Genomic DNA, 14,210 nt, shown 5'->3' with positions numbered 1-14,210 from the left:
GTTTGTTGTTTGCTTTCAGAAACCATTTTTCTTTGTTATAAAAGGGCTCAGTGGGGACAGTATATTGGGAAATAACTGATGTCTAAAAGACAAAAGACATCCAGAAAGCTTAAAAAAGAGAGAAGTGCAATGGAAGAATTGAGTTGCTGGGTCTTTGAAGTGGCAAATCAGGAAGGTTTCTGGTTTTTCACTGCATCTCACTTCTTTCTGCCTCCAACAATTTTTGCCACAAATTGTAAAAGAAAGATAATTTGAGCTGCAGTCAAAATAGCCCAGAAAATGAATGTATCAACTCATAGATGAAGGGGAGGGGGTGTTGGTTTCAGCAACAAGATTTACATATTTGTACACATAAGCCCTCTGAGAATTTTGTCAGGAGGTAACAAGCCAGCAGCTCGGACAGCAGAACCCAAAAGAGAGAAAAGTTCCAATTAGCCGAAAGAAATGGAGCCCTGTTCCCAGAATCCCAATTAAATCAGAACCAATCAATGCTTGATCTGGTTCCTGCCGTTTTGCTCAGGAAATAATGAGAAAAATGAAAGGCCTAGCCAGCCAGTGCTGTACTGTGTAAGTCTTTGAAGCTGGGAAAATCACAAACATTGCTTTTAAAAGTCTGTGTGGCAGCTGCTGCACCTGCTCTGGTCCTTTAAGAGATCAGCCTGGCTGTGCTGGGTATTTCAAACCCAGCTCCAACCTCTGCATTGACATACCACAAAGGAAGGCTTGAATCTGTCCCACCCCAAAACCCCAGGAGAACAAAGGGAAGCGTTATGATACCAAATTGGGCCAGTTAAAAAAGTCTGCATTGATTGGTGATTTGACTTGGAGCATCTCCATCACCAATACCACCCAGCTATCCCAGCCTGGACATACATACTCTATTCTGAGCTCACGTATCATTCATATCCATAACCAGGAAATTCAATAGAAACACAAAAGCCACACTCAATTTTCTCTTAGACTCAGGATACATACGCTGCCCCAGCCCAGGCAATTAGTGGCATCCATAGAATAACTAAACTGACACCCATTATTATTCCAGGGTTGGAAGCTTCTCCTCAGTGTTTCTACAAAATAAACAAGGAAGGAAACACAAGAGCTGGCCTGTGGACTTCAGCTGTGCTGACAACACGGGGTGGGGGAGGAAGAAAGGGACTAGGGAATCATTGCTCCAATAGGGCGGAAAGTCAACAAAAGTAACTTAGGTACACATTCTGCAGTTGCAATTAAATCCTCAGCAACAATAAACAGGGTGAAAATATAAGGGATTTTTTTCTGGGGGGGGGGAGCAGAGAAAGGGATTCAGGTGATAGTGTATGAATCTCACATTGAGCATCTTACCCCTGAGTAAACCAAAAGACTTGTGTGCCAGAAATATATGGGTTTTTAACCTAGCTTCCTCCTCAGTTCTACCCCCTCCAAACATCCCCACCTCACCCAGTGCTATTTCCTAGCACTTCCTTGTCATGGCTTTCCAGAAAGGTGTCAATAAGGAGAATCCATGGAATCTCCATCAATACATCTACTAATTTAGCCACAGGACAAACTGAATTAGTCCATTTTTTTTTTATTTGTAGCAATGTGTCAATAGAGTAGTGAGGGAAGCCGACAAGGGAAAAATGTCTTACTTAAACCCATGCACCAAAGTTGGCTTTTTGGTACTTAGAAGTCAACTGATCATCCTGTACACCTTTCAGGAACAGAATTTGAGACAATGCCTAGTGCTTCCCCCTTTTGTCTAAGTTATTTTTGGGGGGGTCTAAATTCTGGGGAAAAAAACCAAACTTTCTTTTAATAATCTGGCCCCAGGACCTGGCATAGAAATTTTTTTTTGGTAAGGCAATTGGGGTTAAGTGACTTGCCCAGAGTCACACAGCTGGTTAAGTGTTAAGTGTCTGAGGCCAGATTTGAACTCAGGTACTCCTGACTCCAGGGCCAGTGCTCTATCCACTGCGCCACCTAGCTGTCCCAGCATAGAACCTTTGAAAAAGAGGATCAACCATTGTGACTTTGAGTTAATGAGCCAAGGGCTTTTGGTACTTGTTTAGGGCACCCACTGCTATTAGAATCTGGTGGGATTGTGCTAAAACTCCTTTCAGAGACAGCTTCCATGAACAACCTCATCATACATACAGCAAAAGGTCATATATAATTGGTAACAGATGGACAACCCAAATACTACCCAGAAATCCAGAACTTCTATCAGGTTGGAGAGATTCTTTACCTGCAGTCCATGAATTTGTTTTCTTAAAATTTAGATTAAAATATTTTTTTCTGAGCAGAAGTCAATAGGTTTCACCAGACCATCAAGGCAACTCATGACATACAAAAAAGTTTAAGAACCTCAGCTCTATATAGAATTTGTAGATGGACATAGACAAGGATCATACAGGATGAGAAAATGTTGGATTGGCTGTGATCTTTTCTGGTGGAGGAAGTGGCCACATCAATGAGACCACAGATTTATCAAGTTATAGGAGAAGCATTCTTCCATGACACTAGAAGTCTACTTCTAGCATCTACTCTAGGTTCTCCTAGACCAACCAGAGACTATAACATAAGACAGTTTGGAGGAGAAAGTGGTATGAATATGTCTGACTGGAGGTACGTCTCCGAAGGTCTCATGGAACACTAAAACCCATTATAAAGGGTGCATATAATAATCCTTTTTTTTTTAAAAAAAAAACAGCCCTAGGTTTCATCAGTGTAGGAAGATACTCATGAAGAAATTTTTCTACAGATGCAGATCAACACCACCTCTGCAAATTTTAATCTTAGAGAATTCCCTGGGGTTCTGACAAGTGAAGTGACTTGCCCATATCACCCATCTGGTTCATGTTAGAGCCAAAGCTTGAAGTCATGTCTTCCCCACTCTGAATCCACTCTCTATCCCCTATATTACCCTACCTCTTAAGAAATAGCATAAAATACTGTACATATATTGTACATAAAATTATACATCTTTGGGATTAGCTCTTGCAGCTTTTGTTTTACATTAGCATGTATAAACAAGAGTTGATTATAAAACAATTCCTAATGATAGGGATTGGTTGGGAAAGGGGGAAGGATTGTCAGAAGCTTTGCTTGGCTTCCCATTTACTTTGCTTCTGTTCCTGTTTTGGGAGGTAGGTAAGCAATGAGAAGTCATCACTGCCCTTACCTGGGAAAGAAACAAAATCCCCAAGTCACCTAGAGAGCTCTAAATCAGACTCACCCTTGCAGACTACATTGTTTTCAGGTTCATAGCCAGCTTTGCAGGTGCAACGCCCAATTGGTACCATCCACTCTCCATCCCCGTTGCAATACAGTTTAATAGGGACATCCACCTCCTCGGCATTGGGGATGCATGTTCCCCGGGCAATCACCAGAGATGTGCTTTCAGCCCCAGTCATGGTCTCTGGGAAAATAGCAAAATTCTGCACAATGCTGGGGCACTTCTTGAAAAAGACTCTTACAGAAAGGAGAGACATACAGGCCCCATAATCTTGAAAAGCGAGGTAAAAACCATTTCGAGTGAGGGGCCCAAAACTTCTCACTTCTGTGTTGACCTTCATCAACCTTCCCCCAAAGTCTACCTGGGAGAAGCTCTCATCAGCAGCAATAGTGTCCACTTTGAGGTAGGGAGCCTCTGTCCAGAAGGCGGACTTCTTGGTGGCAATTACTGAGTCTGTCTCATAGTAGTAGAGGTTGAAGGTCTCTTTGCAAGAACCGGGCACATTTGGGAGGCTGCTGCAGTCCCTCACTGTAAAACGCATCTCTGTGTAGATTCGATGGGCTCCTCGACGATTGATGAAAGTGGTGAGCAGCCAGTTGTTCTGGTTGGGCTCAAACACATTGCACACCTGGTAGGTACGGATAGTGTTCAGGTTTTCATCATAGCCACTGACCTCTTCCCACTGCACAGAGTGGACGCCAAGAGAGAGAGAGACAGAGAGACAGAGAGAGAAAAAGGGGAAAAACGAAAGTGAGAGACCATGAGAGAGAAAAAGACCATAGAATCCTAAGCCTAGAGAGGACCTTGAGAAAGATGTCGGAGGAACGAGGGACCACAAATTTAAAGTTGGAAAAGACCTCAGAAGTCATTCAGTCCAACTGCCTCATTTTATATTTTAGAACAAATAGACCCAGGAAGGTTTGCTAGCCCCAGGACCAGACACTGATGGACAATATCAGGATTCAAACTCAGGTACTCTCATTCCAAATCCAATTCTCCTAATGTGCCACAATGACTCCCCAATGCTGGGATCATGGAATGTTGCGTGGTATAATGAAGCATTTCTGTCCTTTCCCTCTATAGGACTGTAAGCTTAGCAAAGACTAGGTCTTAAACTTTGTACCTCTCCTAGAATTTTACAGAGTACTTATTAAAAACTGCTTTTTGAATGAATTAATGAATGAACAATATAACCAACAGCAAATGAATGGATCTTTTATCTTGCTGTGAAACCTAAAGTTCTTTGAAAAAGATTTTCCTTTTCTCAAAGATCATCTACATAGTTATTCCTAAGAGATGTTACCACAGTAGCTTTCCAATAGTCATGGTGAACCACCCTATGACACTTTCTATCCAGTGTTTCCCAACCCAACCTACACCACAGAACATTAAATAGCTACATTCTTTGTTATGGACTCCTCCAACCTTTGGAGTCTCTTGATGTTTCAGGGTACAAGGACCTGGAATTGGGGACAGGGAGTGATATGAGAGTAGGAGGAGGAATACCTAAGGGAAAGGAATGACTCAAACATTTAAACATATTTTATATTTATACTTTTATGATTTTGAAAATGTTTTATATTTATAAGTATTTTAAACATTTATCTTACTTTTCAAAAAAGAAGTCAAGGCCTGTGGTCATGAAAACATTGCAGTCCAGTAAACATTGGCTGCAGATCATGCTCTTTGTCTCTTGGAAGAACCATGCTTAAATCATCTCAGACAGATGAAAACCTACCTTCGTTTTAAAGGTCTCTAGGGGAGCTGATTCCACAATATCTCTCTGTTATCCATTCCAAAATACAACTCATCTTGCAGTTGGAATGGTCTTCCTGAGAGCTAACATACATACATCCCTCATTCGGCAGCAGCTTTAGCCTGTCTTCATTTTCTCTTTTCCATAGAGAGAACAAGGCGTTATTCCAGCCCCCTCTATCCATTGCTTCTTGACACTGCTGTTTGCTTTCTCAGCACATCAGCCCCAGACCCACATAACCACAGCTGGATCTCATCATCTCAGTCAGGTGACTGCTAAGAGTTTTCACATGGGACTCCACTCTCTGTCCACCATCTTACCTATTGTGGTGAAACCACTTTTTAATGTCTGTCAAAAGAATTGGATAAATTCCTTTTAGATGGGTTTTTTAAGTGAAGTTCTGGTTCAATTAGAGTTTGTGCCTCCATAACTCTTTTCAGATGGTAGACTGTACAAGTTGTAGGGGGACTGCCATCTTTCTCATAGAAATGATTAATGAACAACCTTAAATGCTACCAAGTATGCACATTTCAAGCGAATAGCTAATAGAAAGTGAATAAGAAAAAAAAAGATCCAGTAACTGATTGTAGTCCAAGGCTTCTTGTCCACAAATGCAGAGTCTAATGGGTGGTGATCTCTCCCTTTAAAGTGGCCTAATTAAGAGGCTGGGTGTGCAGGAACAGGCCTGTGGTCCCTGTTACCCAGAATGCTGAGCCTGGTAAAGTCTTTGTACAGATAGTTCTGAACTGCAGTGGGCTAGACTGGAGAGCCCCGTGTGTATGTTCTGAACCTGGCACTAATGTGGTAACTGCAGGGATGTAATGAGGCCGGCTCTAGCTGGTATCAAGAACCTGATTTTAAAATTTTTAGTGTGAGCATTTATACCTCTAGAATAAGCAGTCACTATAAATCAGAGCCTGATTTATTGTTTTGCTGATTGTCTAGACTTAAGAAAGTGTTAATAATGCAGATTATATTTAAAAGTGTGTGTGCACATACATTTTTTTCTGGTTGTTAAACATATCCCAGTCTAGCCCTGTAGTGCCCTGTAAACATTGTTTGAGCTCAGCGGGAATGCAGTAGTAGAATCAGGGGATAAAATCATCACCAGACTGGAGGTCTGGGGACTGTAGGATAATAATATATTACTGGCATTTATATATAGCACTTTTAGGTTTGCAAAGTACTTTGCATCTGTTATCTTATTTGAGTCTCATAACACTCCTAATTGTCTGAGGAGGGGCAAACCAACCCAGGTGGAAGATGGAGAAGTTAAGGCTCCTATGCTGATCAGCAGTAAGATCAGGTGCACTTCCAACCTGTGTGAGATATGGAGATTGCCTTTTTGTCTGTTTGTTTAATACACGAATAAAAATAAAGTGATGTAGTAAGGAAAAGAAGTTAGCAAAAGGAATGATTACATAGGATAAGCAACTCGGAAGGTGTGATACTGTCAGAGACTCAAATGCCTTTCTTCCCCCATGACTACTCCTTTCTCATTCTAGCTGGCCAAAGGAAAGATTAATAGCAAAATCACAACCGGGAAGGAAATTATGGGGAATTTAATTTCAACTAGATGGTACAGTGGATAGAACATGAGACCAGAAGTCAGAAAAGGCGTATGTTTAAATAGGGCCGCAGACACTTACTAGCTGTGTGACTTTGGGCAAATCATTTAACCTCTGCCTCAATGTCATCATCTGTAAAAGGGGGATGTTAATAACACCCACCACCCAAGGTGGTTGTGAGACTAGAATGAGTTAATATTTATTAGATGTTTGGCAAACCTTAAAGTGCTCTATAAATGCTAGCTATTATTAAGAACTAGAAAGTAACAGTCAAGCCCAAGGGGCTATCAACCATGAAGTTAAGGAGATAAAAGGAGTTAAATTTTTTTTTTCTCTTTAAAATTGCTGAGGTAAAAAGGGGAAAGATTTAAAATTTCATTAAAATTAATAACAGTTAAAACATAGTTTGAGAGGTACTAACCTTTACTCATTTATTTCCTCAAACACTGCTATAACTATACATTATTTTTAAATGTAGTATGCTTTGTTGTTTAGATTTAGCTGTTTTAATAAAGATTTATTTATCATGTAAAACAATTATAACTGAGTGGGGAAATGTATTATTTCTTTTTTAGTTAACCATGCTTATTGAGAGTCTGATTTTTAATTGTGAGACAGTAATCAAGGCACTTCTGTTTACCTCATTACAGGCTAGCCTAATTGTAGCCAAGATACCAAGAAATAAATAAACACAAACTGAGTGCTGGCCTTACAACCTTCTAAAGAAATAGTCAGCATTACTTCTGCCACCTCCCCTACTCTCCCACACCCAATGGACCAGTTCTTCATCTTCACCAGGACCTTCTGTTGCTAAACATTTCCCACTCCCTCCAGTAATCATTTCTTTCCTATCTAGATTAGACTCCCTAGCTAGCCTATGGTTCATGGTCAAACACTTTATTGCTGCTTTCACCACCATCCTAGATTGCCATATCAATGTGGTCATCTGCCATACTCATTGTGCCCATCCCCAAATCTGGGTTTTCCAGATAACAATTTTTGCTCCTCTTCCCAGATCATGGAAGATGATATGCATACTGATGTGACCCACTATACATTTCTATCATGCAATTCAACTGGGCCCTTGCCACTTTCTTGAATTTATTGCTGATTCCTTAGCGATGTAGACACCAGTTTATATTCATATTTAGAATCCATGTTATCTTCTTGTTAAATGTGTTATGTTCTAGTAAGCTTGATTTTATAACCCGAAAGCAAATCTATCAGAGAGCAAAAGTATTTGATCCTGTATGTAATGGTTGCTAAGGGAACATTGCATATAAATTAGGAAGAGCAAAAGTTCTAGCTTTAGAAACAAAGAGCTAAGGATAAGAGAAGGGAAAATCATTCCCTTCTGACTGGGAAAAGACAATCAAAGGGTTTCATAGTAACAGACATTGGGATATACTAAGTGACTTCTTTCATTACTCTCTCCCTCCTCTCTCATATGCAGACACACACGTATATAGACATATACATAAATATGTACATGTACACATATACACATAATTTATGCAAGTATAAATGTGTATGAGCATGTGAATATATGAATATTTGTGTATATTGATATATTTCTACATATGAATGTACAGATAAATAAATATGTAAGTATAGGTGTATATAAACCTATGCAAACATCTATAAGTACATATTTGTGTATATGTATTCTTGGTTCAGGGAAGAAAAGGTTTCAGAAACTTTTAAAATGCAGAGAACCAATCAAGAATTTTAGGAGGCAAAGACATCCAAAAAAGAGAAAAAGACCTATTTGTACAAAAATATTTATAGCAGATCTTTTTGTGGTGGCTAAAAATTGGAAATCAAAGAGATGCCCATCAATTGAATGGCTAAATAACCTGTGCTATATGATTGTAATACAATATTATTGTGCTATAAGAAATGACAAGTAGAATAACTTCAGAAAAACCTGGAAAGACTTACATGAACTGATGTATAGTGAAGTAAGCATAACTAGGAGAATGTTGTGCACAGTATCAGCAATATTGTTTGATGTTTGACTTAGCTATTTTCCACAATATAATGATCTGAGACAATCCCAAAGGACTAATGATAAAACATACTATCTGCCTCCAGGAAAAAACAAAACTGATATTGATTGAACAGAGACTGAAGCATGCTTTTTTTCATTTTCTTTCTTTTTAAAATTTTATTTGAGTCTTTTTATACAAAATGACTGACATGGAAATGTTTTACATAATTATACATGTATAACCTATGCCGGATTGTTTACCACTCAGGGAAGGGGGAAGGGAGGGCAGGAAGAAGGGAGGGATAGAATTTGAAACTCAAACACTTTAAATATGACTTTAAATAACATTTTAGTAAAAGGGGGAAAAAAGAATGTTGGGAAGGCCACTTAATCCCTCCTCTCCTGTTTGTTTGGAAATAGTCAAGGTTTAACTCAAGAGAATAACAAAAGCTATAGGAAAACCACCAACCAATAAGGAAAGCTGCTCCCAAGGTCATATGACACTGGACTCAGCAAAGATATTCAAAGCAATGGATATACCCAGGGAACGTTTTTACTCTAAATTAAGGCATGACATTCAAATAGTTCTTCAACATAAAGCTGCCAAAAAGATACTTCCTCTTGCCCTTGAGAAGACATGAGCAATCAGATACCATTCAGCACATCAAGGAAGAGCTTGTTCCAATGTTACGTGATGCCCTGGAACCATCCATCTTCTGGTTCATCTAGCTTATGAGCTGTGGCTGTTTATTCTTTGTCTGATTCTTGTTCTTCTTATTAATTTATTTTTTGTTTTTATATTTTTCTTGATGGCCTACTGAGCAATAATAGTTTCAAAGTTCTGTTCTTTGTGTTCTATGGGTAAACCAAAGGCTAAGGTCTCATCCAGTAATTTAGATGAACATACTGTTCTTGATATTCTCTTCACTAATCTTACCAAAGTAGATAGTCAAGGATTTGCACATTTATAGAGTTAATCAAATACCATGTTTATGCTAACTCTGTGTGTGTGAGAACAAGAGAGAGAGACAGAGACACAGAGAGAGAGGAAGAGGAGGAATAGAAGGAGGGAGGGAAGGAGGGAGGGGGAGAGGGAGAAAGAGAGGGGAGAGGGGCAGGGAGGGGAAGGGAGAAAGAGATGTAGGGGGGCCGAGGGGGAGAGCAACCAAATATTGGAACACTTGATATAGAAGAAGCTGGTGTGGATGATGCTTCTTAAGGAGAAGCACACTTGCTGCCCTGCACTGATCCCCGTGACTCAGTAGGCATCCATAGCATTTGATTTGTCACAGAAGCCTCTGTAAGGCCACATTCCCAATTTGTCCATCCCAGTTCTTCGTCTTGGACCTTTACAACCCCCCCCCCATACAAATATATTTGCAAATAATTTTTATAAAGTGCTTAGCACAGTGCTTGGCACATAACAGGTACTATATAAATGCTTATTCCCCTACCAAAATCATGTTCATATGCACAAGCTAGACTACACTATATCCGTACTCAAAATACTTTAGTGGTTCCCTATTTTTTTTTACATAAAACAAAAATGTCTTGGTCTTACATTCAAGACCCTCCACCATCTTGCTATTACTACCAACAGATAGGTGGTCCAAAGATATTGACATTTTACAGAATAATTTTAAACTAAGATGAAATGAAGGGGAATATTGAAATATTAAAAATTAACACATATATAAATATGTATCTCAATATGAAATATTTAGCCAAATCCCTAATAATAATAATAGAAGAAATAAAAAAAACCTGAGGTTTTATCTGCATCAAGAAAACTGACAAAAAGTGGAGGAAAATAGAAATAGTCAATATAGGAGCTTCTGTGTGGAAAGTAGGCATATTTTCACTCTAGATGGAGATATTAATTGTTCTAATCATTCTTTTAAATTTAATCATTCTTTTAAAATTAATATCATAAATGCTAAAGGTAAAGGAATAATAGGAAAAAAGTTAATATCAGTACTAATAATAATAACTGACATTTAGCACTTTAAAGTTTGAAAACTGCTTTCCATATCTCATCACATTTGACCCTCACAACAACCTTGGGAGGCTATTATCCCCTTTAATAAGTGAGTAAACTGTGACTGAGAGAAGTTAAATTGCTTGCCCAGAGTTACACAGCCAATAAGTGTCTGAGGTAGGATTTGAACTTAGGTCTTCCTTACCCCAAGGCTAGCACTTTTCTCGCTGCATTACTTAGCTACCTAGGTATATGAGAAAAAAAAGTTACTAAACTATTCATACCCTTTGACCATTTCTGGGTTGCCAAGGAAACCAAAGACAGAACAAAAGGCTCCATATATAGGAAAATATCCCCAGAAACACTTTTGTGATAGCAAAATCCTGGATACAAGAGTGTGCCTCCATTATTTGGGAAATGGCTGGACAAATTATGATCTGTGTACTGGCATGTTATTATGCCACAAAATGATAACTATGGAAATTTAGAGAAATGATGACTTCAAGAAAATTAAGAGATTACTATGGAAATTAAGGGGAAGACTTACATGAACTGATTCAGAGTGAAGTAAATAAAACCAGGAAAATAATATATGCAATGAAGAGGTGGAATGATCTAAACAAAAAGAAAACTATAAAGGGAGCCAAATCCTAAGTGACAACAATGATCGCTCCTACGGTCACAGAAAATAAAAGCTCATTTGCAAAACATCATAGAGAGCAGGATTATGGAAGACTGTGAACAGCATCATCCCACTAAACAGTGAAAAGCAGTGGAAGGGGGAAACCATTCCACAGAGAGTTTGGAACAAGAGCCAATTGAGACAGATTATACCAAGAGCTCTTATGGATGAAACTGGAAGGAGGACAATAAACAGATACAAAAATGGAACAAATCTGACAGAATTTTGATAGTGATTTATTCTCATTGGCAAAGATAGTGCAACTAACTACTGCATTTGGGCTCTCCTACCACTGGACCCAGTGCAAGAAGCGATAATGGTGCTTCAAAAGATGAAATTGGAAAGAGAAGACAGGACTTGTCAAATAGATTCACAGACTTATAGACTGTTAGAGCCAGAAGGAACCTTAGAATTTATCTAGTCTAACACACTCATTATATAGATAAGGAAAATACATACAGGAGAAATCTGCACTGCAGACGACACAATTTTAAATCCACTCAAAGTAGCAAATGTTACAAATGATGAAAAATATCATGGAAAATATTTTTATAAAGATAAAAAAGTGGCTGAAAAGACATCAGGAGCTACCTATCCATACATTTACTTTCTTATCTGATAAAAAGACCATGAGTATAGTCTATGCACCCTCAATGAAAATATGCTTCATATGAGAGTAGGCAGCCCCCCAGTGGAGAGTCCCCCCCCCAAAGTGGAGAGTTTAAAATCAAAGAAAAGCGAGGCCAGGCAGGCTGAGAAGAAGCCCAGTCATCCCTCGGGCCACACTCTAGCTCAAACAGTGTGTCCTGGAAGCAGCGCCACACTTTAAAAAGGAGTTAAAAGCCAAGAAATAGTAAGCCAGGATGAGTAGGCAGAGAAAGCAGAAGACCATCGAAAACTTCTTTGGGGGTAAGGTAGACCAAAATACAACCTCAGAAGAAGAAGATAATAACAGGGTCAAAGCTCCAACATTCAAAGCTTCCAAGAAAAATATGAACTGGTCTCAGGCCATGGAAGCTCTCAAAAGGGACTTTGAAGAGAAAGTAGGAGAAATAGAAAGAAGATGTAGAGAAAGGGAGGAAAGAATGGAAAGAGAGTAGGCAGGCTAAACTTTTTTATTGTGTACAACAGACCACATCTGTACAGTAGCACAATTAACTTAGAGGGTACAGAGAATGTGATCCTGTTGTTTTTGTAGATTTCTAAGAAAACATTTGATTTATTATAACAAAACATAGCTTTGAAAGCTTTTCTCAATCTATAAAATTATGCAAGACTCTATAACAGGTGCAACTATAGAAAGAAATTCACTCAGTGATTCAGCAAAGTGTCAAATAGGACATTCAGCAGTGCTATAGAAAATTTCTTTAGTAAAGGTCAACCAAAAAGTGCATTCCCTATTGATGGTATCCCCAAATCTTTCTATTCATAGATTGTTTCACTATCATTACCAAGCTCCAAAGTGTTTCAAAATCTTCTTTGCAAATGGGAAAAAAAAGGGATGAGTAACCTATACTTCCATGACTGACACTGAGCCCTGACAATTAGTCTTTCAATATACATTTCTTGGATAGCCACTGAAAATGAACAATTAGCTAGATCCAGAATTGATTAAAAGAAAAAGATCAATCCCAAGTGGCATTATACTTTTAGGAAATGATGCAGTGCTTTAAAAAACAAATTTCTAAGTGCCCTTTAATACTTGGTGATGTTAAATGTATGAAAATCACTTAATATTGCAATCTCAGAAAAACTAGTATCGCATATATTCCAAAGGGCAATGGATAGACACAAAATGGACCTTTATCAGATGTGGCATGTTACCAACAATGAGTTATGTATATCAAATTAAATTAGACATTATCAAGGACACATGGAATCAATCATATGCTGAGACTTAGCAACAACAGATGGGCAGAATGATATGTTAATACCCCCCAAATATAAGAACAAGAAGGCCTCCAATGTGTCAAATGGTTTGTCTATGAAAGATTTATGGTTAAATTTATGCAGTTATTACACAAAGGAAGAAGTCATTGGAGAATCTACAATCTGCTTTCATGGTGGATATACTTATACCCCTTTGGTCAACAAACCAAAATACCAGGGCTACCAAAGTATTATTATTATTAACTGGGGCCAGAGTCCATCTCATGAAACCCAACCCAGTAGACTCACCACATGCATTACTCTTCAAAACTTAGCTTAAGTCTTATCTCCTCCCCAAAGTGTTCCCCAACTACCTATTTGTCATTTCAACCATGTAAAGAATTTCCATTTGAAGGAAACTCCCTCGATCACATTAGCAAGTGCTCTGAAATTAATAATCTTTATGAATTTCCTAGAACACTGAACAGTTTAAGAGTCTTGCTCAGAATTACACAGCTAGCATGTAAGAGGTTAAACTTGAATCTAGGTCTTCCTGGTTGCAAGACCAGCTCTCAATTCAATGTTCCATGCTGCCATGTATCTCCAAATGATATCTCTATTCTACCATGTATATTTTCTTGCCTTCTACTTGGGCAATTTCAGTTTTTACCAAACAGCACAGGATGGAGTAGAAATAGTTGTTTCTGGAATCTGAGAACCTACTTTAAAATCTTGCATCCACTACCTATTACCTACCTATGTGTCCTAGGGCAAGTCACATCATTTCTCTGGGCTTTAGTTTCCTCAGCAGCAAAGTAAGAGGCTTTGTACTAGGTGGTCTCAAAGGTTTCTTTAGTTCTAAACCCTTTGATTTAGTTCTCTGATGAAGGAGCATGACCTGAACTCAGTGAAAAACCAAGGACAAAAATAACATGTAAGTTTTCTATGCCTTTTTATGAACTCAAAGGGAACTAATAATGACTGGATACCTTGCAGCACCTCTTATAGCATTTGAAGTTTTTTGTTTTGTTTTGTTTTGTTTTTGTTAGTGATGTTTTTTCCCCCTCATGGATGTCTGTCTAAGCATCTTATTCACTGGATTGACCCTTAGTCCTAAGGACATAGCTTAAGGTAGTGATGAGGTACAAATGTT

At 38.6% G+C, this 14,210-nt stretch overlaps 1 protein-coding gene across 6 annotated transcripts in view; it reads right to left on the bottom strand.

The window, feature by feature from the left end:
- EPHB1 (EPH receptor B1) overlaps positions 1 to 14,210 on the bottom strand; it is a 745,891-nt gene that overhangs the window by 464,411 nt on the left and 267,270 nt on the right. For all 6 annotated transcript variants that reach the window (XM_043997284.1, XM_043997282.1, XM_043997279.1 and 3 more), the window contains one exon: positions 3,215 to 3,896. In XM_043997284.1, coding sequence (XP_043853219.1) covers positions 3,215 to 3,896 — 682 coding nt within the window. The remainder of the gene's footprint in view (positions 1 to 3,214; positions 3,897 to 14,210) is intronic.

The sequence above is a fragment of the Dromiciops gliroides genome, chromosome 3, assembly GCF_019393635.1.
Source record: "Dromiciops gliroides isolate mDroGli1 chromosome 3, mDroGli1.pri, whole genome shotgun sequence".
Classification (NCBI taxonomy): Eukaryota; Metazoa; Chordata; class Mammalia; order Microbiotheria; family Microbiotheriidae; genus Dromiciops; species Dromiciops gliroides.
The sequence above is the reverse complement of the archived record's forward strand: the minus strand, read 5'-3'. Positions and strand labels throughout refer to the sequence as shown.